Genomic DNA, 22,282 nt, shown 5'->3' with positions numbered 1-22,282 from the left:
GTCATTGAGAAAGAGGAGAATGCTGCAGCTGGAGGGGAGGGTTGCATTCACAATGTCATCAATATAGGGGATGAACAGGAGAGGGCCAAAAACACTACCCTCAGACATGCCACCGAAATGGATTCCAGCTAAGTCCTTAACCACACATTTAAGCATGGCAAAAAAAGTCAGTGCTGTGAAAGTTTAGGCCAGTCCTTCAACCAAAATCATGTGAGTTACTCAATTTTGCACTCAACATTGTAGCATCATTTTATCCATCCCTGTATTAAAGTTTGCCACTCAGGCAAACTCATAGAACATAAATTCACACTCCTCTGATTAGGATTTCCCTACCTTTAACACCAATCAATGCTATTCTGGCTGGCCCCACATATTTATACAGAGTTGAGTCATTTCCAGGGCAAAGGAGGGAAAGCAAGAGATATAAAACAAGATGCCTTTTGACTGTCTCAAAATCTTATTACATCATCACCATTAGCAGAGACAATATGAACTTATGCCAGGTTCCGAGTTTACTACCCTGCACATGAAAATACCTAACAGGAGAAAATGATTTTCTGCAGCAGAGTCAAGGAGACATTAAAGCACAGGAGATTTCTTATAACATCATGTGCAGGCTTGAATATCCACTTTTGGTTAGCTCACTTGAGAACTCAGCTATAGCCAGCAATTGTGGTTGTTCACGTAAAGCACCTTCACTATCCATTTAGCTTTGTTCGATATCACTCATTGCAATGTGTACTTATCTTTTGATTCAGTCCATTGAACTGACCATAGATGTGTCCAATAATATGAGAAACTTGTTGAAATATTGGATTAAATTAAGATCAGTTTTCTCTTCACGGCTGAAGTTATTCTGCACTAAATAAGAAAGAATCAGCCTAAAAAAGACTAGCTAGCTCTTATAGGCTGAGGTTATGCAGTGCAAAATATAAAAACTGCATAAAAATGAAGAAAAGATGCAAAATAAAAGTTTTTTTCAATGCAATTCCCTATTGCTTCCTGGCCAGACTTGAGTCCCTAATTTAAATCAAGATACATAAACTCAAACTTTTAGAGTAAGTATTATATTTAAAAACCATGCTTGCACTCCACCTGCAAGGAACATGTCACTTTTTCTATTAAGCCATCTGGGAAATTGTCTCACACACTATGAATTGGTGCTCTATTGAGTATGAATGATTAGAATAGCTATTTTAACCTTACATATTTGAATTATTCTTCCCAATTCAATAAATGCCACATGCTTATGCTAAAATTTTTTTTTAATTTCAGTTATTTTTCAGTTATTTCAGTCAGAGTGAGGAGAGAATTGCCAACTGTAAAATATTTTTGTGCCAGTAAATTTGAAAACTATAGAAGGAGAAATATACTAAGTAGGTTTAAACAAAAAAATAATGCATTTACCTGATCCACTGTGGACACTCTCCTCACCACGGTATCCATAAAGTAGACTTGGCTCATTAGCATAGTTGAAGGGCATAGGAGTGTAAGTACCACCAGCGTGAGGGAGGTAAGTACCAGCATAGGGCATGTGTGCTGGGGGTGCCGAGGCGGGGGGAGGGGGTGCGGGTGGACCCATGGCTGTGCTGCCGGGTCCCCCTGCCCACGGAGTTAGGGATGAGGGAGGGGGGAGGGGACCCACTGTGTCTCTGTCAGCCTCGGATGAAGACACAGCCCCATCCTCAGATGCATGTATCTTTATTGTTGAGAAGGCTGTTAAAAGAAAATGTTTCAAAAGAGTTTCAATGAAAATGGATAGAATTAATGCAGCAAGGATGTTACACTTCCTTGAGTATCATCAGCAAATATTTAACCTACCAGAAGTTTTTGAGAACATTTGGAAGTCATTCTCACTAGAGATCAGCAAATGAACATAAATCTCCAACTCTCCCAATTCAAGACCCATTCTGACCACCTGCGATCATGTTTGTACCCAAACAGATACGGAAAAAAAGGGAAAACTCCATAGGCCTTCATCCACTGCCGCCACAAATTCCCCCTTTCTTTCCAAAGGGGGTGTGTTTCAGGCATTGAGCCAATTGCTCGACTAGGGAGAGGAATGCTGCTTAATCCAGTTGGGTGCAAACCAGATCTCAGATGGTCATGTGTCCCAAATGGGGAGAGCTGGGTTTCGTATTAATTTTCAGGCCTCTGATACTAATCAATCCAATCATGGATCTCCTGCATCCTCATCTTTGGATTTTAGTTAGCACTGTTTAGTTTAAGTGACTAGAAAATCATTTCTTAGGACTGAACACTATTAAAATGCTTCCCTCGCCACATGATCGCCAGTTTAGACCTTAAAAATTATTTATCTTTAGTTTATCACTCTGGGAGCATAGTCAATCATTATAATAAATTTTGGACATGATAGACTACCTTAATTTTTCATAAATTCAGGTAACTTGATGAAGCAATGATTGATTCGTATGATACAAAATATGAAAAAGTGACAATTTTATATGCCCAGAGAAGAAAAATAGTTCTAGCAATATTATTCTATCAATCATTTTTCTAATACTTTTAGACATAATCTTCACATCCAATGTTACATGAGCAGGATCAAAAAAAGTAAGGCTAAGAACATGTGAAAAGTGCCTTCCCCTACGCTTATGAAGCAGCTAAAAATGATTAACTGATATATAAATTCTAGCTTGAAATTAAGTGTCATAACTAGAAATTATTTTGCTTTAAAGTGCCTAAGTAGCATTTTTATTTCAAACAAAATGAAAAACCTACGTGAACAATGACTAAATAATTTAGCTTCATATATAAATACTGAGCCAATGAATTAACGAAGCATGTGATGAAGGATGAACAAGATTGCTGCTTTAAATAAATCTGGATTCTCACTTGAAAAAACATAAAATAATTTTAACATATTATGAAAAAAAAATTAAACTGTATATAAAAGAAAAGCACTATTTCTGGGAGCTTGGTGTGCAAAACAAAGATGCACTTGCTTAAAATGTATGGTGGTACGGAGAGAAAAATGGAATGGGGCAATAGGAGGGAATGTACTCTTAAGGAGAAAAATTTTCAACATTTACAGTAGGGAGCTAAATATCTAAAAGGCACTAAGGCACTAAAATTTAAAAAAGAAAATGGCAAATACTAGGATTGCAGAGGCACCGGGGGATGTTGCATGGATTCTATTAACATTACGAAGGTAGATGCAGACAGAAAGAATTGTTGGAAGCACAAAGTATTTAAACATTCACATAATTAATTGCTAATGAGACAATACCAAGAATAGTTCCTTGACTACCAAAATAACTTGATTAATACTTCTTTAAAGACTATTGATTCTCTTGGTTGTCCCTTTTTACTCATGCTTGAGTACATGAAAGTCAATAGACATAAAAATAATTACAAAATTGAAAACCGTCACCATAAAGTATGAATATGTGTTGAAATTGAAGGGTGCAGATGACCCGAACCTATCAGTCCAGGTGCATTTTTTTCAAATAATTACAGCTGCTGCTACTTCCACAACAAAAAAAATCAATATATAACATGTATAAACAAATTTGAGCAAAGTTCAAATGAGAATCAACCACATGAGATAAAAATACCATTGATTTTTACTGCATCAAGAGAAATAACTATTGTCAGTTCATGGTGGTAGGCCCTAAAGAGACTGTAGCAATCAAGAGAATACGATAATTGAGAGCTTGGAATGAAAAATCTAAATGCAACACACAATGCCCCATTGAATACATGCATTCTTAACACGCAGTAAGAATGCCACAAGACTTCTTATTACGATCCAATTTGGGCCGATTGTGAAAAAGTATACAGGCGGTCTTCGACTTTCGAAAAATTCGCACTTTCGTACGTTCCAAATTGACACCTTTTACTTGACTTTCGTAAACTAAATTCGGACTTTCGGACGTTGGTCAGTAATTTTTTGAAATTCCCGCGATGTTTACTGTGCATCCCAACTTTCAATTGTTTCAATTGGTAGTATATGCGACAATACGAACGTATACAATGAAGGGAATACGGTAGTTTCCTTCATCAAAGAAAACGAAAGGCATTGATTGCAATTCGATACCCACCATTAGTATATTCATAATACAAAAATTATTTGGATTTAGAAATCCCAGTTTATACAAATGTTAATGGTCAATTTTAACCTCCTTTGAAAAAGGCCAGATTGATGCCCATGCGATGCCACTCCATGTGACATCACAGGGACCTAGATGCTATACGAGTAGATAGGAATTTTACATCGTCTGAGATTACCAATGCATGCATGAGGCACAGAGTTCAGGGAAACATCTCTTAATAATCATGGTAAAAATTGCCTACGGTCGGAAAGTTTCCTTCGTTTGATACGGTATTAATAATCCTTATTTAAGCCATGCTAGTTATTTAAGCCTGCTTAATCTAGCAGGGTACTCAGCTACCTGCTAGCAGCCTGTGTCGTATCAGCACTCAAGCCTCGCCCCAAGGTCACCTCACACGCGGACAGCTGGAACCAGAAATACGTCACACGGACTTTTCCCAGCATTCCTACTTGGCTGTCGCATTTTCGTGCGCTTGAAAATTTTCACTTTTCATTTAAACACGCAAAATAGATATCGTCATTTAAAAATCTAAGAGCGTGAAATGCGTACTCCAGGAGAAATAATCTTTTTATTTAGGCAATAAAAAAATAACAGGAAACCACCCTATAGTTGGTTGTTGACTTTAATCTAGGTGATTTATTTGAGAGAGACACTGTCTGCTATAGGCTCCTTCATCAAGAGAAGAAGAAAGCAGTAGTTCAGCCTTCATTGGAGAGATTTTTCAAAAAAGTTGACAAGACATTATCAAACAGCTTTCAATAAAACTAGTAATCTTCTTTCTCATTGTGTTTTTCCATTTCAGTGCTGATTAATTCACCTTCAGCAACGATATGGCACGAAATATCCGAATTCCGTTTGGCTTTTGTCTTTTTTGAATAACATGCGAAATATACGCAATCACGAATGACACCGACCGAGGAATTTTCGGGAGTGGAGGTTCAAACATTACATTTTGTTATGCTTCTTGAAGTGTCTTTTTATTTATAGCAGACATTATAATTGGATTGTCAACTTAAACGCCAAGATGAAGTTTCACTCGGTAGCCAACTGAGTTCTTTTTTAATTTTGTAACTTTTATTTACATTTTCTGCATATTTTCAAAAGAAATTACATGATGTGAGGAATTTGATTAACATATTATTAAACATTAGTTAATAAAAATAAAATCCGTGTAAAAAATTTCTTTCTTTTGGAACGTAACCCCTAATAAGTATGGAACTCAATGGTTCGACTTTCGTACAGGTTTTCAGGAACACATTGTGTGCGAAAGTTGGGGACCGCCTGTATGCAATTAATATCTGATTATTAGCATCAAAATTCTGTAGCTATCATAAATATGAAACTGCTCCTTGGGATTTAGCGAAGGGTTTGTCATCCATTCACAGCACACACACAAGCAACCTCGAAGGGTGGCTTTGCTGACTTCCAAAGCAAATTGAATTTTAAAATTCTGGTGTCAGGGTATACCTTCGAATCAACAATCCTACCTTAAAACTCAACATTGTTTGCACAGGATTCATTCCATACACGTAGTCACGTGCAATTTTCGTATATTTTCAATGGTAAGGATCTTATTTTTTCCTTACCCAGCATTAAGAGAAGAATGGAAAGTGAATAACAAGAGGTAAAATCCTCAATTAAATCATATCAAATGTGCGGCAGATGCTTCAAGAAAGTTTGATGTCACAGCCTGCCTCAGAAAGGCCAGAGAGTCTGTACAAAGTGCTTGCTTCCGAGTAATTTTGTGAGTTTCAAAGTCATTAAAAAAAAACATTTTGCAACGATAAATGAAGGAAGTACAGTGGAAGCCCCTTATAACGACAGCTGTTGGGAACAGAGAAATCTGTCGCTATAGTGAGTTGTCGTTGTTACCGAATGCAATTACATCGTCACAAAAAAATCACTCATCAGGCGTCACCACGGCTGTTTCTGCCGAGAGGCGAAAATTGCAGCATGATAGCCGTTTTAAATCATTCTTTTGAATATTTAATTCACTAATGATCATATTCACTTGCAATCTATGATCAAATCATATGTAATTATGCAGGATGCTATATGCCGAGGCATTAAGAAGTCGATTTTAAAAGTCCCAGCATCAGACTCACTCGTACTGAACTGTGCATTATGAGCTGTTATTATCCTTATTTCTTGGATGCTCCAAATATACATGTCATAACTACCAGTTATGGCTATGCATCAGACTATTAAATGCTAAAACTTCGGAATCTGTTCAAAAATTCATACCTTCTATCTTTCTTTCCGAGTAGTAATGAAAATGATGGGTGGCTGCTGCAATTGGGTGACGAAAGGAGCGTGATAAAATTTCAGGGTTCCACATAAGCATTGCAATTCTATCTTTTTCAGGTTAATATGAATGATAAAATTGATTTCAAATGATAAATAAAGTCCACTCATTGTCTGTCTGTTAGAGCAATGTTTATGTTTCGTAGAGATGCACGCAATCAGACGCGATATCAGCGGACGTAGAGACCTCTAGCGGCAGTAGCGCACACTTTTTGATAGGAATCTGGAACTGACTTGATACCTGCGGCAGGATGAACACGATTTTAGTCACTGGCATTCATGCAAAATAACACGTTTGTACAATTTATTGGGCGTCTAAATCAATCATCTCGGATTTTGTCATTATATTTTAATCTCGGAAACAATAAAAATAGCATCTGATAGGACATTAAAAACATTTGTCATTTGCATCCACAAAACTTCATGTACTGAAGTACACAGTACAACGTATAAAAGCGATAATAAAATAAATATTCTTCTCCAACTACTTGTTGGAAGACTTAAATAAAACATGAAAATAAAATAAATAAACCGCGGCAGCTTTGAAAAATGACTAGGTTACTTCCGTAGATAAATGGTCAATAAGGTTCCTCTAATGACTCTAAAAACAACTGCCTTGATAAACATAAAAATATTCTAGAACATCATTGCCTTCTAACACAGAAAAATTTTCAATCGCAGATTCATTTGCTGACAAAAAATGAATCAAGTTTTGTCTGCTTCAGACTCCTGGTCGCACTTGCTTTGAGCAGAAATCTTTCTACTTCATTTAGTTTATTAAAATCGTCCGGTGAAGCATCACTAGCCCGGTAAACGTCAGTTATTATTTTAATGGCATGTCGCACCTCATCCACTGAAGGCATAGACACCATTTCATCCTCAGATTCGGAACTACTTTCAGCAATGACATCGTCCTCCGCAGCCGCAATCAACTCCTCCTCCGTTAACATTTGACGAACAGGCGCACATTCATCAACGGCTACGTACTCATCAAAGTCACAAGAGCCAAAATGTTCCTGAATTTCTACCCAACCATCAGGTTCATCATTTTCCCTTTGCGTTTCCTCCATAATCTCTATGGCCTCGTCGTTCTGCTCTCGAATAAATCCAGCATGCCGGAAACATGCTGATATGTGCGCTGGAGGTATTTTTTCCCAGCTTATTGATATTGCCCGCATGGCATCCAAAACATTCCACTTCAATTCTTTTAAATTTCGTCCAGGTACTCGAGCGACCAAGTAATTCACCAGTAAACTTCGGAAATTGTGTTTGAAAAGCTTAATTACTCCCTGGTCTAGTGGTTGAAGAACGCTCGTAGTGTTAGGCGGCAATAACACAATTTTGACGTTTCTTAGTTCTATTGGTGGATGGGCTGGGCAATTGTCAATGAATAATAGTACTTTTTTATTCCTTCCACCAATCCTGGCATCAAACGCTCGTAACCACTGTGTGAAGATAGCAGCCGTCATCCAAGCATTTTTATTTGCTTCGTAAGTGCAAGGGAGAGTTTTAACTCCCTTAAAACATCGGGGATGGGCGGATTTCCCCACCACGAACGGTTTTAGCTTATCTGAACCATCCATATTGGTGCATAAAAGGACAGTTACTCGGTCTTTACTTTTCTTCCCTCCTTTGCAGGGGTCCGTTCGAGTGGCGAGAGTTTTGTCCGGGAGAAGGTTAAAATATACGCCCGTCTCATCCGCGTTGTAAATATCGCAGGGGCTGTAATTATCCAAATAGTCTTTAAGGACCGGAGCCCAGCCTTCCACAGCATTAACGTCGACACTTGATGATTCACCGGATAGTTTGTGAAGGGATATCCCCTTCCTATTCTTAAATCGTGCAAACCATCCATCCGAGCACTTAAAATTGTCTTCACCAAGTCTCTCACACAAATACTCAGCTTTAGCCTTCATCATTGGGCCGGTGATAGGAATCCCCGCAGCTCTTTGCTGGCAAAACCACGAAAAAAGAGCAGTTTCTAGCTGCGGATGCTCTCCGGGCCGCAGGTGTTTTTGAGTGCTTGGACGCCCTTCCTGAAGCACTGCCGCACGAATTTGTTCTTTTTTCTTTAAAATAGTGAACAATGTCGATGTATTAATTCCAAATCGCCTCGCTATTTCACTCTTTGAACACTCTCCACTTTCACAATCTGCAATAATTCTCATTTTGGTTTTTAAATCCAAGGACTTGCGTTTACCAGCCATGGTGCTAGCAGACGGGCGGAATAATTTTTAACCTCACTGCGGAGGCGCGGGAGGGAGATGACAAAAGAGCAATGAAATGTGTACTCGAGAAATTTATTAAGGAAAGAAGAATAGGAGAATACGGAACAAGTAGACGTCGACGTTGGCGGAAAAAATGCCGTTTTAAAAGCATTGAATTCCAGAGATGTGGCACGTGGTCAAAAAGTCAACCTGTCGTAATTACGAATGGCGCTAGAGAGGAATCGAGTCATTATCGCTAATACGAATTTATTTTACATTTAAATCATAGGGTTTAAAATGGTTCCTTGGGTAGCTGTCGCTAATTCGAGCTTGTCGCTATATCCCGTACTCGTTATAAGGGGCTTCCACTGTACAGTATAAGTTAATGTTGACATTTCACCGGTTAATACTGGTTGTAATAGCAATCAATGACCTTTTTATTTCAAATACAGGAGGACCCTCATTGAACTGTTGTTACACCATACTTAATTAGGGCCAACAGAATTTTATTTTCATGGAGAAACAAAACCCAGTACTATTCCACATTTATACTGTCATTATCAAGACTAACAAAAGTTTTAAAATAGTACTGGGCTTTGTTTCACCATAAACATTTCATCGTTCCACCAAAAACGCCCAAATCAGTTGATTTTAAAATTTTATTTTCTATACCAACATATATAAATACCAGCTCATTTCCTTGAGTTAATTTAAGATATTTTTTAGCACTGGAAGAAAACTGCTTTTTCCCCAAGTTATCAAATCAATTGCAGGCCATTTCGCTAGGATAAAAGAGGGAATAAAGTAACAGACATTAATTTAGGAAATTAAGGATCCTTTCTTAGGTTGGAAATACTTATGTTGATATTACCATTGGACCATAGCCAACCAGCCAATTGCCTATAGACTAACATCTGCATTGATGATTGGCGATATATTCCATGAATTAAATCCATAATAAGAGACTTTTGAAATAGTAGCTGTACTATTAAACTCATTTTTGTACTGCTGAGACATAAGTTACAACATCTAACAATGATTCTTCAGGATAGCCATAGATTAATTTTTTATACAATTAGCTCATGGTCTAAAAAATTAGGGTGAATAAAGAGAGGTGTGAATAGGGGGACACATTTGGCATACTTTTTGAATATGCAAGTAAAAAAATTCCAGAGGCCCACACTAGAATATTATCTTCAAACAAAAACACTTCATAACATTTCAGCCACAGAGCTGCAATCAAATTACTGGACTGACTTACCTCCACAGAGATCTCCAAATACATAGTAGCACTGCTCTGAGAAAGTAATTTTGTTGACTGTGTGCCGAATGTACCCTGCCTTGAGCATTTGTGAGGCATACTTTCGTGCATCTCTACGATCCACAAAGCCATCCACATGCGTGTGCAACCAGTCCACAACATCAGCACCTGTTTTTGGCAAATAAAATGGAAATCAATTTGATAAATTATACAAACAACTAGCAATGATGTTCCTCCACCAAGAGAGGCTTTTGATCACAGGGAAATCTCTTTCAAGAGCAATTGCATGCTATTAGGTATAAGAGGATACTTAATGCCTCCCACAATGGCTCACTTCTTCATAGAGGGAGAAAAAGAACTTGCCATTTAGGTTTCAACGAATTGAGGCAAAGAATCTATACATGCTGACCCTCCTTTTATTGATTTATTACAGCCATAGTACCTGTATTACATAAAAAAATGTGGCATGATACTAGAAAGCTATTCTGTTTTACAGTAGTTTCATTAATCACTAAAAGCAAGATCAAAAGTAAAAATAATGTTCGTTTAAAACAATAACACAGAAATATTTAGGAAACTATACATTGAAATAATCACCAATTTGAGGTGAAATCCTACTCTCACAACAATGGTTGGCGATACATTTAATAAGTACCTCCATCAAAATGTCAAAACAGCCACATTAAGGAGACAAAAATATGTAAATTTGCTTTATGGTCCAATTTAAATGCATATTTCGATAAAATCTTCTTGTTATTCAAAGAAAACAAAATAAAATAAAAACTTGAACTTCACTTGAAGTTTTTCACTGAGAGAATGACCGTTTAGTGGCCAAGTGTCAACTCATAATGGCCAGTTTATGAAACCATATTGAAAATTTCACTGCCACTGTAATATCTATGGAAAAGGAACTCTCTTATTTACTTGACTATTACTCCAGCCAGAGCATGCAGTATCTTGTCCTCTTTCCCCACATCGCCACTTTGGTTTATTATTTATCTATCATTATCATAGCTTATCTTAAAAACCTACAACAGAGATGGTTTTTTACATGACAAGTTATATTCTGTGACTATTTTAACAACAAGTAAAAACAACTTAGAGGAATGAAGTAATTTCTTACTCTGAGAACTACAAAAATTACCATCGCAAAGAAAGAAATCACATCTTGCTCGCAAAACAATCTGGGCCATCATTCTTTGCAGTATTTCGATACTAATTGCCTAAGTCTGAGGAAAAGTTAGGACTCACACTTCTATCTAATAATACATAAGTAATAATAATAAGAGAAAAACAGAGTTTGTCATCTTACCCAAATTTCCCATACATACTAACTTTTCACAAATTTTTCTTCCACGGCATTCACTGTTTTTTGCCAAAGCATATGGACCACAGAGATTTCACAATTATAAAATAAATAAAAAGATGAGTCTCAAAATTAGTCACTCACCGATGAAGGCATTGGGAATGGTGATTTTTAGCCACATGCGGTCCCGTATTTCAAGACCTGAATCCGACCTTGCCATTGCCCGAACTATGGTGGCCATGTCTGTAGACACTGACAGGTGGAGTTCCTCAAAAGGTCCTATAAATGTATGGCCAATAGTAGAAATACAAAAGTATAAATTCCAAGATCAAAATAATCAGAGGTGATTTCTACAAAGGACATGGTACAAAAGAAAAAAAAAACACTGTCCATCTTTCATTGAGATGATTCACAAAAGCTTCAAATTAAAATTTTCTGATTTAAGTCATCACATGATAGTTGCCTTTATGGGAGCCCAATGTATTCAGCTTAAAAGCAATGTGGATGGCACCAAGTCACAATCCGGGATCTGAGAGGACACAGCCTGACAAATGTTACCTTCTTGGAAACTAGTGCTGTACTAGTTCACTCAAAGACTTCAGCACAGCAAATGTTACTATTTTGGAAAATTATGTCAGAAAAATCATTGATGAATGTGCATTACATTGATCTTCATCTAATCCCACAATAACAAGAGAAAAACAGAAAGCAAGAACAACTGAGGGAATTGAGAGGCTCTATCCACAGCCTTCGAGTATCAAGCAAGCTCCTCATAGCCAGTGATTATCGAGCAATTGTAAGCAATAGGTATACCATGCTTTCACTGAAACACAAATACATAACATAAGTCAAGTGCCATTGATTTCATAGAGCCAATGAATAATTTTGGTAAAACAATATCTACGGTTTTTAGGGTTGAATCTATTATTGGAAAACTAAAAAATGCACTCTTGGAATTGGAACATATAATTTAATGAAAGGTCATTATTTCCGAGCAAAAAAAAAGGTAGGATGACTTTCCATTCACACCTTCTGTGTTCTCTGCTCTTGTTAGAAAACAAAAAATTTCCGGCAAGCAAAATTATACAAGAGAAGTACAGAATATTTTTTGAAATATACATTCCTAAACTATCCACATATGTACAAGGTCCCAGCAAATGATTTTCTGCTATAAGTATTAATACACGAGTCACACATAAAAAAATAACTCCTAATTTCATTCAGACACATTTCACACTTTCCAGACCAAATTTTCAAAAACAACCATTAACTAGCTAGCATTCATCCTCTTTATGAGATGGAATTTTCCCACTTCCATACAATCTTGTGTGTGATTTCATATTCCTCTTGTCTGTAGCTGCAAACATATATGAATTAAGTTATTGGCATCCAGAGGGAAATCAAGGTGGCGGCACTAAAGTAGGTGTCATTGCCTAATAGAGATGATCAGCTGCATTGAACGTTTGCTCATGTGAAATTATAACCAGCGTTACGATGGAAAAAAATAGAGGGAGAAGTTCATGAGCAGTAAAATGTGTGGAGTTTATAATTGTACTAAACAGTGTGAGACAAATGCAGTCTCTCTACATAGGTTCCCCATAACTCCTAATTTGAGAATGAAGTGGGAGCACATCTTGAGAATGAGCAAGAGTTAGCAAGCTTGCTTAAGAAAAAAATAGAATAGGTAAGACTGAAATATATGAAGGGCATGACAACATCAATGCAGTTTTTAATAACTAGGTGCTAACAAGATGCTCTTGTATTTGCTTCACAAAATTGCTGACAACACACCCATTCCGTGCACCACCATGCTGAAGCACTAGGGAACAAACGGCCGATCATCTCTATCTCATTTCTCAAAATGGCCACCAGATGTGAGCTAATTTTAATTCCCCTTGCCAATAGACATAGGGGAGTCAAGGAGTCAAAGCAATGACTTTTATCACAAAGATATCACACAATCAAGGCTAAAAAAATATAATTAATCTTACATGAAGCATTCAAAAGAAACTTCAAATAGTATACTTACTTTCTGAATCAGGCATGCTTGAAGTAATTGATGAGCTGGTAGAAGTTAGAGTGCTTACAGATGGTGGCCTAATTGGGTACTCTCCTGAGGAAGAAAATCATGAGAATGAGCAAGAAAGGTAAAATTGGTAGTTGATGCAATATGTTTAAACATGCCAACTTTGATCCAAGTAAAACTGCCTTTCATAGAGCAAAACTAGTTGTTTGCAAATGGGAAGCCTCAGTATGACTGGCAAATTAAATTCCAATTACTCAGTCTCCAAAAGTACAATGGCAGAAAAAATTAATGAATGCTCATTGGCGTCTGGTTGTGGACAGCGTAGGAACTCTTTTAAGACGTCCATCTCCCAAAATTTTGTCCTTGTTATGTTCCCATACAACCTGCAGTTTCTAACTTCATGTCAGCTGTACCATAGAAATTCAATCACAGGCAAAAGAGTATGACAACACTTAACATACCGATCATCATCACAGGTCCACAACCCTAAGATTGGTTTGATGTAGCTTTCCACTCAATTTTCCAATCAACTAACATTTCTACATATTTCTACTCTGTCACATCCTTCTTTACCTGCTTCATGTATTTCATTCGAGATCTTCCTTTTCCGCACTTGCCATCCACTTGTCCCTTGACGAGTGGTAACACAGTATGGAGCAACCTAACCCCTATTTTTAGTCTGGAAATTTTGGGTGTCTATCTACGTATTTCATCCAAAAAATTGAGCGAATGATTGAGAGAACCGAATTTTATGCTTGCACTTAAATTTTCTGACAAATTGTGCATTACACAATTTAATGACAGAGCCAAACACCAATTATTCCTCATATTTTCCAAATTAAGCTTTCCCCACATCTCACCTAAAATTGAATTTAATCTCGTCCGGAAATCTGAGGACACAGCTGACATATTGAGAATTGAAACTACTTGAAAGCACAATCGTTCCAGTGGTACGGTGGGTAAAGTACCATTCTATGAACCGGAGATTTTACAGATCAAATATTAGCAATGGATGATTGGGTGCTGCACACATAATGTGGACAATTTTCTGTTAAAAAAAAATTGGCAGAATGTAGAATGAGGCCCTGAGGATGTCACATGACTAGTGAATTCTTAAGAGCTTATTTACTTGCTGAAATTTAACTCTTACCCTGCATAGCCATTTGGGCAGTTTCCTGTACGGAGAATTTTGACTTAAATCTCTACTTTGTCCAGCCCCACTTCCGTGCCCTAACTATTAGCAATGTATCACAGCCAATGCTTCCTTCCAAAATTTCAAATTCCTCACTCTACGGCAGAGCAGAGTGAAAGCAGCGTATTGAGCCACCTAAATCCTAAGTTTTCAGTTTGAAATTTTGGGCATCCATGTATGTATTTCACCCAAAAAATTGAGCAAATGATTGAGAGAATAGAATTTTAGGCTTGCACTTAAATGTTCTGACAGAATGTGCATTGGACAATTAAATAATTTCATTTTCTAATTTTCAAGGAACTACAGTAGACTCTCATTAATACGAACAACGTTATTACGAATTTCTCGTTATTATGAAGCAAATCGTTGGTTCAGCCCAAAAAGCCTATCCAATCTAAAGTAAAAGAAACGTTATTAAGACATTTTTGTTATTACGAAATTACTACCTCAGTCCCGGTCCCGATGTTTACAAAATGAACTTTATTACGAAGTTCCGCGAAAAAGCAATGGCATTTAGGTGGATATACGCTACACTATGGAACAGATCAATGTTATCATCATTGATCTATTTAAGTTCTCTTCTTGTACTATACCCAGGAGTGTCAATTATGGTTCTTTCTTCAGTAGGAGATACTTAAATATGCATGCAACATCATAAAATAGGCTTAATTCCTGTGGAATTATGGTGACCCACTCATTGACGCTCGTAAATTGGACGTACAGTTAGTCCTCTTCCTATGCACATTGGATTTGTGAACTTTCGGAGATATGAACTTTCAAAAAAATTCAAGCGCGCCCGAAATTTCAAATTTGGCACCTTAGGAGTTTGCCGATGCGACACGACGTGGCGTAGAGGAACTCGCACTTTGGGCATAATCTGAGCAAAGAAATCATTTAATCTGGTGTGAAGTCAGGAACTGTTCAGCGTTTCGTCCATTCTTTCTTCCGGCAGACAGCGATTTTTTTCAGCTCTGGCTAAGTTGCAAGCTAGATCAGTTCATCAAAATCGTGAGTTAACACACGATTGTGATGCAGAGTTGCATTCTGCAGGATAATAACTCTTCTCGATGCCTTGTATAGGTTTATCAACTTACGAGCAAAGTCACGGAACGCATCTACTTCGTATATAGAGGACTTGCACATAATTTAATCGCGTATATTATACACTTGACTCTAAAGATTATGTGTGGGAGATAGAAGAGACAAGAAATTTTGACAAAGTATGTTTTTCTCTTTCGATGATTCCCAAAAGAAATGTTCATACAAACTTCGTCATTACGAACCTCTGGTTTTTCGGTCCCGCGAACTTCTTAATAACAAGAGTCTACAGAAACGCTATTTTTAAGTCTAAGAAATATAACACCCTAGGCATTTTCAAAGAAGAAGATATAGCATTATTACGTGCGAAGCCACTGAAACTCACACAACACTTCCTGTGTGACCAAAAGAGCTGATGTGAAAATAAAAAAAATATAGATGGGGGATACAATACTTAGCATTGATGAGTAGCTTTTAGATGAATTTTTAGATTTTACACATTTAGCACAGAAATGGCCACTTAAAGCATCCACAAAATGTTGAATCACTTTAAGCAGTTCAGAAAGCTCAGTATCATTTGAAACAAAGCAAGCTTGTCCAAAACTGGTCAGAGAAGATCCAGAAAAGTATTAATGCAGTAAAATCCTATCTCCTTAGTCAGACATAAAGCAAGTAAGACATTAAAATATATTATTCTGGGATATGTACCATGAGCCACGCTGAAAAAAATTTACTGTACCCACAAACATATACCTTAGGTACTTGTATGATTCGCAGCAATGAGTGAAGCCACTGTACTCACCCCTGATTGCAGCTGTATGTGCAACCCAAGCCCCAGGATCAATTGGCCTCACAGGCTCCGTCCTTGGAATTGTAAAATACCCCTTAGGATTTGGGTCCCAGCATTTGGCTACCACCAGTTTGATGGGCCTGCAAATTTTTTGACAATAAATAAGAGAAATTAGAAAAAAAAAATGATTTACACAACCAAAAAATTACATAAACCTCTCAATTAAAAAGACAAGTACATACCAAGGAAAACACAGGAAATGTCAAAAATAGTAATTTCATAATTTCAAAGTTCCTTTCCTGTTCACTTTTGCAGCAAAATGAAGTTAATTGATGGCATAATATTTTACTCATTCAATCAGGTCATAAAAAAATACCAAGAATCTATAAATCATTAACTCTCTTAACTTCCTTTGAAATGATTTTACTAACTACCACAAAAAGACAAGACTTTAAAAACTATAACAAAAATTATGATGCATTTACCCAGGCTTCTGAACAACCTCTCTGAGGACACGGACAGCCTCGTCATTGGACATGTTCTCGAAGTTGATATCGTTCACTTGCAATATCATGTCTCCAGGCTCTATTCTTCCATCCAGAGCCACAGCCCCACTGAGTAGAAAGTAAGAAATATACATCATGAATAACATAATGGTACTTTTACCTTAGATAACACTAAACTGCATTTTCTTATCAGGCAAACAAGATCAATATCAGACAGGATGAAATTACTCCCAGCATGGATGTCTATGAACAGGATAGCAATATTCATTTAAAAAATCTATCAAATCATATTGAATGTATATATTACTACACCAGAAAAGAGATCAAAATGAGCAAATAATTCTTAAACATAATGGCTAATATAAAAAAAACTTATTATATACCTTTTTTTCCTTTCATAAAATTAATGGTTAAACTTAACAAAAATGAGATGCATGACATAATAGTCAAATAGATTAGCTGAGTGCATTACAATAAAATTATTATAAATACAGCAAAACATCCACACATGAGAATTGAACAATAACAAATGGCGATTTGATTGAAATGGCGATTGGCGATTCAATGTATGGATATGCTTTGTGAGATGTGGCATCGCAGGGAGAGCCAAGAGTATGGCAGGAAGAGTAACGTAGATTGACAACGTGAACCACAAATAGAGCAGCTTCAGTGACTCCCTTGGGGGCATATTTTTAAAGGGCTGAGAAATTCTGACCATGGTAACAAATAAATCATGTACATAATATACACAACTCTTGCGTAAAATTGTACCGATTCTGGCTTATCCAGACACAATTCCTTTTAACGGACTCCAACACCTAGTCTATTCTTGGGCGACCTTAACCATTTGCAGATGGGGAGAGTTGGTACTTCGTTTGGTATGCTTTCTATTTCCATTACCTACAATAATCTGGAGGAAATCCTTCCAACCTGACCTTCAAAGGAACACCCAAGCATTATATGGGCATATGCAACCTGAGAGACAAAATTATGGAATTTTTTCTTCCAGCAAAGCACAATTCTGCCACAGATTAGGAAGTCCATTAAAATTTAGTTGAAAAGTTGTGCTTCCTGTGAAAGGTTGGTCAGTCAAGACCATTTATATGTCTTAATATCGTGTTCAGTTAGGTTCCAAATTACAAACATATCACACAGAAAATGTCAAAAAAAGAGCTCTATACAGAGGTATTATGGGAAATTCCTTCTATGCATACTTAGGAATGTAATTTCTTAAGTAATTCACCATTATGAAGTGGTTAACTAAAATGAGGGTTTATTTCAATTGCACTCACCCTTTCATTATGGAACCAACATAAATTCCACCATCCCCTCCTTTATTACTCTGGCCTACAATGCTGATACCCAGGAAGTTGACTGTGTCCATGTTTAAGGTAACTGTGATGATATTGAGAGACATTGTGGAATCTGTGATGGAAGAGAAAGAGGAGGTGCGAGAGAGAGGAGGAAGACGATGACGACGACGCCTGGGCCTCCTGCGTGCTTGCTGCTGTAGCCTAGAGACAACGCTGCTCTGGTCTGAAAGATAAATGTCACAGGATAATATTGACCCATCTCACTTAGGACCCACTAGAATTTACCACTCTATTATTTTGGAAACAAATAAATGGTTTCGCATCTTTTGGAGGAGAATTATGTGTTGTTTATTTAGAATTTACAATTAATAGATAAAGGTTAGGAATCAATCTGGATTAAAAAAATAAGGGTAACATAAGTTTTCCTGCAATTGGATTTTTGCTTACTGTTTGATACACGTGCAACAATGACAAAAAGGCAAATTATGGAAAATTTCATGGCTGTCACTTCTTTGGTCAATACAGCCATAAAAAGACAGCAAAACCAAGCAGAATCCAAAATGGGAAAAATCATAAATTTGCTACAGTTAACATTACCACCATTAGTTTTCACCATCATCAAAAAGCAATCTATTATGACAAGAAGGGTATCATGATTCCTGGAAAGGAATACTGATATTTACATACCTGCAGTAGCTCTATCTACAGATAGATTGGTGGCACGTCCAGTGGTGGTGGTGATTCGGCTGGATGCATCATCTTCTGACTCAAGGAAGCTGGTTGTCTCAAGGTCTGAGCTAAGCATGGAAGAAGACTCATAACCATGGCCAGAAGACCGATGCTTACTGTGACCGTTGATCCGTAAACCTAGATAAATAAAAACCAATAAATAACCGCAAAGGTTAAACATATTTTATTGTAAACTAGCAAAACGTACCCATTGAAATTCTATGGGCTATGAAGACTGCAATTACAAAAGCAGTTGTTTTACTGTTTACATCAGGCTTAGGTAAAAGCAGAATTTTCTAACCACCTATACCAGCTCCACATACTGACAGAATGTTATTACACACATTAAACAATAAAAAATATAAAACTTCTTTGTCCTAATCATCAATTTCATGCGTACACACTTAGTTGCTAGAGTTTGTTTCTGTTGTTGAAATGGAAGAAAAATGGATGGGTTCGGAACTAAAATATAATAACCAGAAGAAAAGGAAAAACATCAAACGATTTAACAAAATAATTAATAACAGCATTTCTTTTCTCAAGCAATGATGTATGAATTTCTACTGTTTAAAGTGGAAAAAATGTAATGCATCTTACCAATCCTGGACAATGATTCATGATCATGTTGCTACACATCACGCAACATGCAGCCGCAGCCGTGTGTATTTTGAAAATGAGCACCACTTTTTGTCTTGCGATTAATCATTTGCAAAATTATATACAGATGAAAAAATTAAGGCAGACACAGATATTATTCTCTGGTGAAATAGCAACAATAAAAAAAGAAAAGTATGCTCTGGTGTTTCTAATTTCAATAATGATTATTATAAAAAAGGCCAAATAAATGAATAGCATACGAGTTTAAACATATATTCAATAATGTCATGCCCTATGAAACAATTAATTGAAAATGAGCTCTGTTTGAAGCATATAAAAAAATAACAGCCCAAAATAATAAAATATCACTTCACTTACCATTATATTTGTTGTATTTATCATATTTGTCAGCATGATGCCTAGATGGCTTGTGTATGTTGTGATGCCCTGAAAAAAATATTGAGCTTTATTTCTATAGATCGTGGGAATATTAACAAGTTACATATTCATGTCAATATTTACCTTGGCGAGAGCTTATTATTGATTCAGTTTCAGTGCAAGTGGAATCTTCAATGTTTGTGCGGCCAACATGTCCAACATTCCCAATGCTAGAAAAAATGAAATAAATTTAAGTTCCAGTGAGTTTCACAAGATAATACCATCAACTCACTAAAATTTTTTTCACTGATTACATAAATTTTAAATGTTTCAATAAGCTTGTTATGACAAACATGAACAGATAAAAAATTCATTAATAGCATCAATATTGTGCTGATGAAACTACAATCAGGTCCAAAATCAGTTGGACTAGAAAGTATGTACCTAAAAAAATGAAACGTATTAGTGAGCATGGGGTAGGGTCTTTGCATTTAGAATATTATTTATTACATACTTACATATGTAATGTCACAGATTATGTGGAGTTTACAGAATATAAAGAATAATCTAGAGACTTATAATTTTTTTATTCAAATGTATTTTAATAAAAAAAGGTAAAGTATTCCTTTTGACTCCCACTACTGCTCTAGTCGCTCAAAAACTCTAGCAGACTCAAGATTGAGCCATAATAACTCCAAAATGGCTTATTAAATCCCTAATAAACTAGATCCCATCTAAAATTTTTTTGCTTTCGGTTTAATTGCATGCAAAAAAATTCTTTCTAAGGTAATTTTTGACTTATTAATGGGGGTTAGAGAAAAAAGTGTGTCAATGTTTCAGCACTATGATGATAGGCATAATTTTGTTGCCAGCTTACTAGGAGGCTGAACATTGGGGGGAAAAAAATTGAAAGAATTTAATTGCTATCCATGTTAGAAAAAACAGCACTAAGGCATGGAAAGGTATTGCCAAACCAAGAAAAAGAGGCAAAATATAAAATAAATTATCATAATCTGGTCTAGGTATAATTTTATATTTAACCTTTATAGGACAGCTTTAAATCCCAGATGTATCACTGCATGGCTGGGCATTTAAATGGGCATGCACCCCTATTTTGAGCATCGGAGCTAAAGAAAAACAATTTTATGGCATTTTTCTTTACCCCATTGCACGGTGTTGCAGACGTATGCTAGGTATTCACTAGCAGTCTTAACCTCATGATGCTTACTAAGGATGGTCAGATCATATATCTTAGATCTAAATATCTGCGCATGATGCCTTTCACCGGATACTTCACTCCCAAATTAGCTTAAGTAATCAAGTCAGAATCCAAAATTTTAAATTAATGCTTTTGCGAATGCAGCGTCCCATTAGACGGCGTTGAAAGAGTTCCAATCCTCTCTTCGCATATGCCGTTGCACTGCAATTGTATATGCAAAGTGGACATTGGTGCACAATGGAAAATTCTGCTGTGTTATTTCATGCTTCAACCATCACTTTAACCTGATAAACGATATTATCGAACTTTCAATATTTCAAGGGAATTTTCAATTTCCTAAACACTGTCACAGCTGACAATAGAAATTGACCAGGGCAATTTTTAAATGTTTTGAATCATCAGGAACTGCTCCTGATGATTCAACTGCCTTTTTTTATTTCTCCTGCTGCCAATGCTATTAACTGCCAGCAACCATCAAAATAGTGCCATCACATTTCTTATTTTTACATAAACTGAAACATAACGGAAATGTTACAATGTTCGCTTGAGTAACAAACTGACGAACCCCTCCTTGTTAGCGAGCAACAACCAAAAGAAAAAAATGTGGACACCATGCAATCGAACAAAGAGAGCAGAGGCCATGAAAAAAATGATGCCATGATGCCATTAGAGATTTGGGTATGAAAATGTATGGATAGGTTGAGATGGACAAAGGGAAAAAGGATGAAGAAGTATAATAAACGATGAGGAGGAGAGATTGGAGGCAAGCAGTGAAGGGGGAGGACAAGAGTAGAAAGAGGGAAGTTCAAGTAGGGAGGAGGACGGTATAGTAAAGATGTCATGCATGCATCTCCCGTTTTATTAGTCTGTAAACTGCACTCCTGAATCACTAATAGGAACTTATATTTATAAAACAAAGGGATTACATATTAGAGTTTGAAGAAGTTTTCTCATCCAGTTCAAAATATTTATGCATAATAGAAGTGATTATGTAGTTAAAGAAGAGGTAACCAATTTCATCCCATGTTCTCACTCAAACTATTTACTTCCTTACAAATTTATTATTAGCTTAGGCTTATGATGTAAATATTATTTCACAGAGATGCATTGTAATTTATTGAAGCTTAAGAACTGTAAAAAATGGGACGAATGAAAAAAAATATGTGGGAATTGAGGAAACAATAAATAGGTAACCTGAGAACCTTTTGATTGAACTTTGTAAAATAAGGCTTCTAATGTAGGCAAGGGTGCAGTCAGGTGGACTGAGGGGATTTTACAAACCTATAAACAAAGGCCTAGGCACAAATAAGTTTATATTGAATTTATAGTAAATTGTTTAA

At 36.5% G+C, this 22,282-nt stretch overlaps 1 protein-coding gene across 3 annotated transcripts in view; it reads right to left on the bottom strand.

Annotated features, from left to right (window-relative positions):
- The window catches only part of LOC124157187 (segment polarity protein dishevelled homolog DVL-3), a 44,997-nt gene that overhangs the window by 11,370 nt on the left and 11,345 nt on the right, over positions 1–22,282 (bottom strand). Inside the window, exons 4-13 of one of the 3 annotated variants that reach the window (XM_046531720.1) lie at positions 19,868–19,953; positions 19,724–19,792; positions 18,707–18,886; positions 17,999–18,242; positions 16,686–16,814; positions 16,213–16,340; positions 13,184–13,267; positions 11,299–11,448; positions 9,849–10,016; positions 1,408–1,716 (exon numbers count right to left, since the gene is read on the bottom strand). In XM_046531720.1, coding sequence (XP_046387676.1) covers positions 1,408–1,716; positions 9,849–10,016; positions 11,299–11,448; positions 13,184–13,267; positions 16,213–16,340; positions 16,686–16,814; positions 17,999–18,242; positions 18,707–18,886; positions 19,724–19,792; positions 19,868–19,953 — 1,547 coding nt within the window. The remainder of the gene's footprint in view (positions 1–1,407; positions 1,717–9,848; positions 10,017–11,298; positions 11,449–13,183; positions 13,268–16,212; positions 16,341–16,685; positions 16,815–17,998; positions 18,243–18,706; positions 18,887–19,723; positions 19,793–19,867; positions 19,954–22,282) is intronic. The other 2 variants (XM_046531721.1, XM_046531722.1) reach the window with 2 other exon arrangements.

This window comes from Ischnura elegans, chromosome 4 (genome assembly GCF_921293095.1).
Source record: "Ischnura elegans chromosome 4, ioIscEleg1.1, whole genome shotgun sequence".
Taxonomy (NCBI): Eukaryota; Metazoa; Arthropoda; class Insecta; order Odonata; family Coenagrionidae; genus Ischnura; species Ischnura elegans.
Note: the sequence above shows the minus strand (reverse complement) of the source record. Positions and strands in the feature narration are given on the sequence as shown.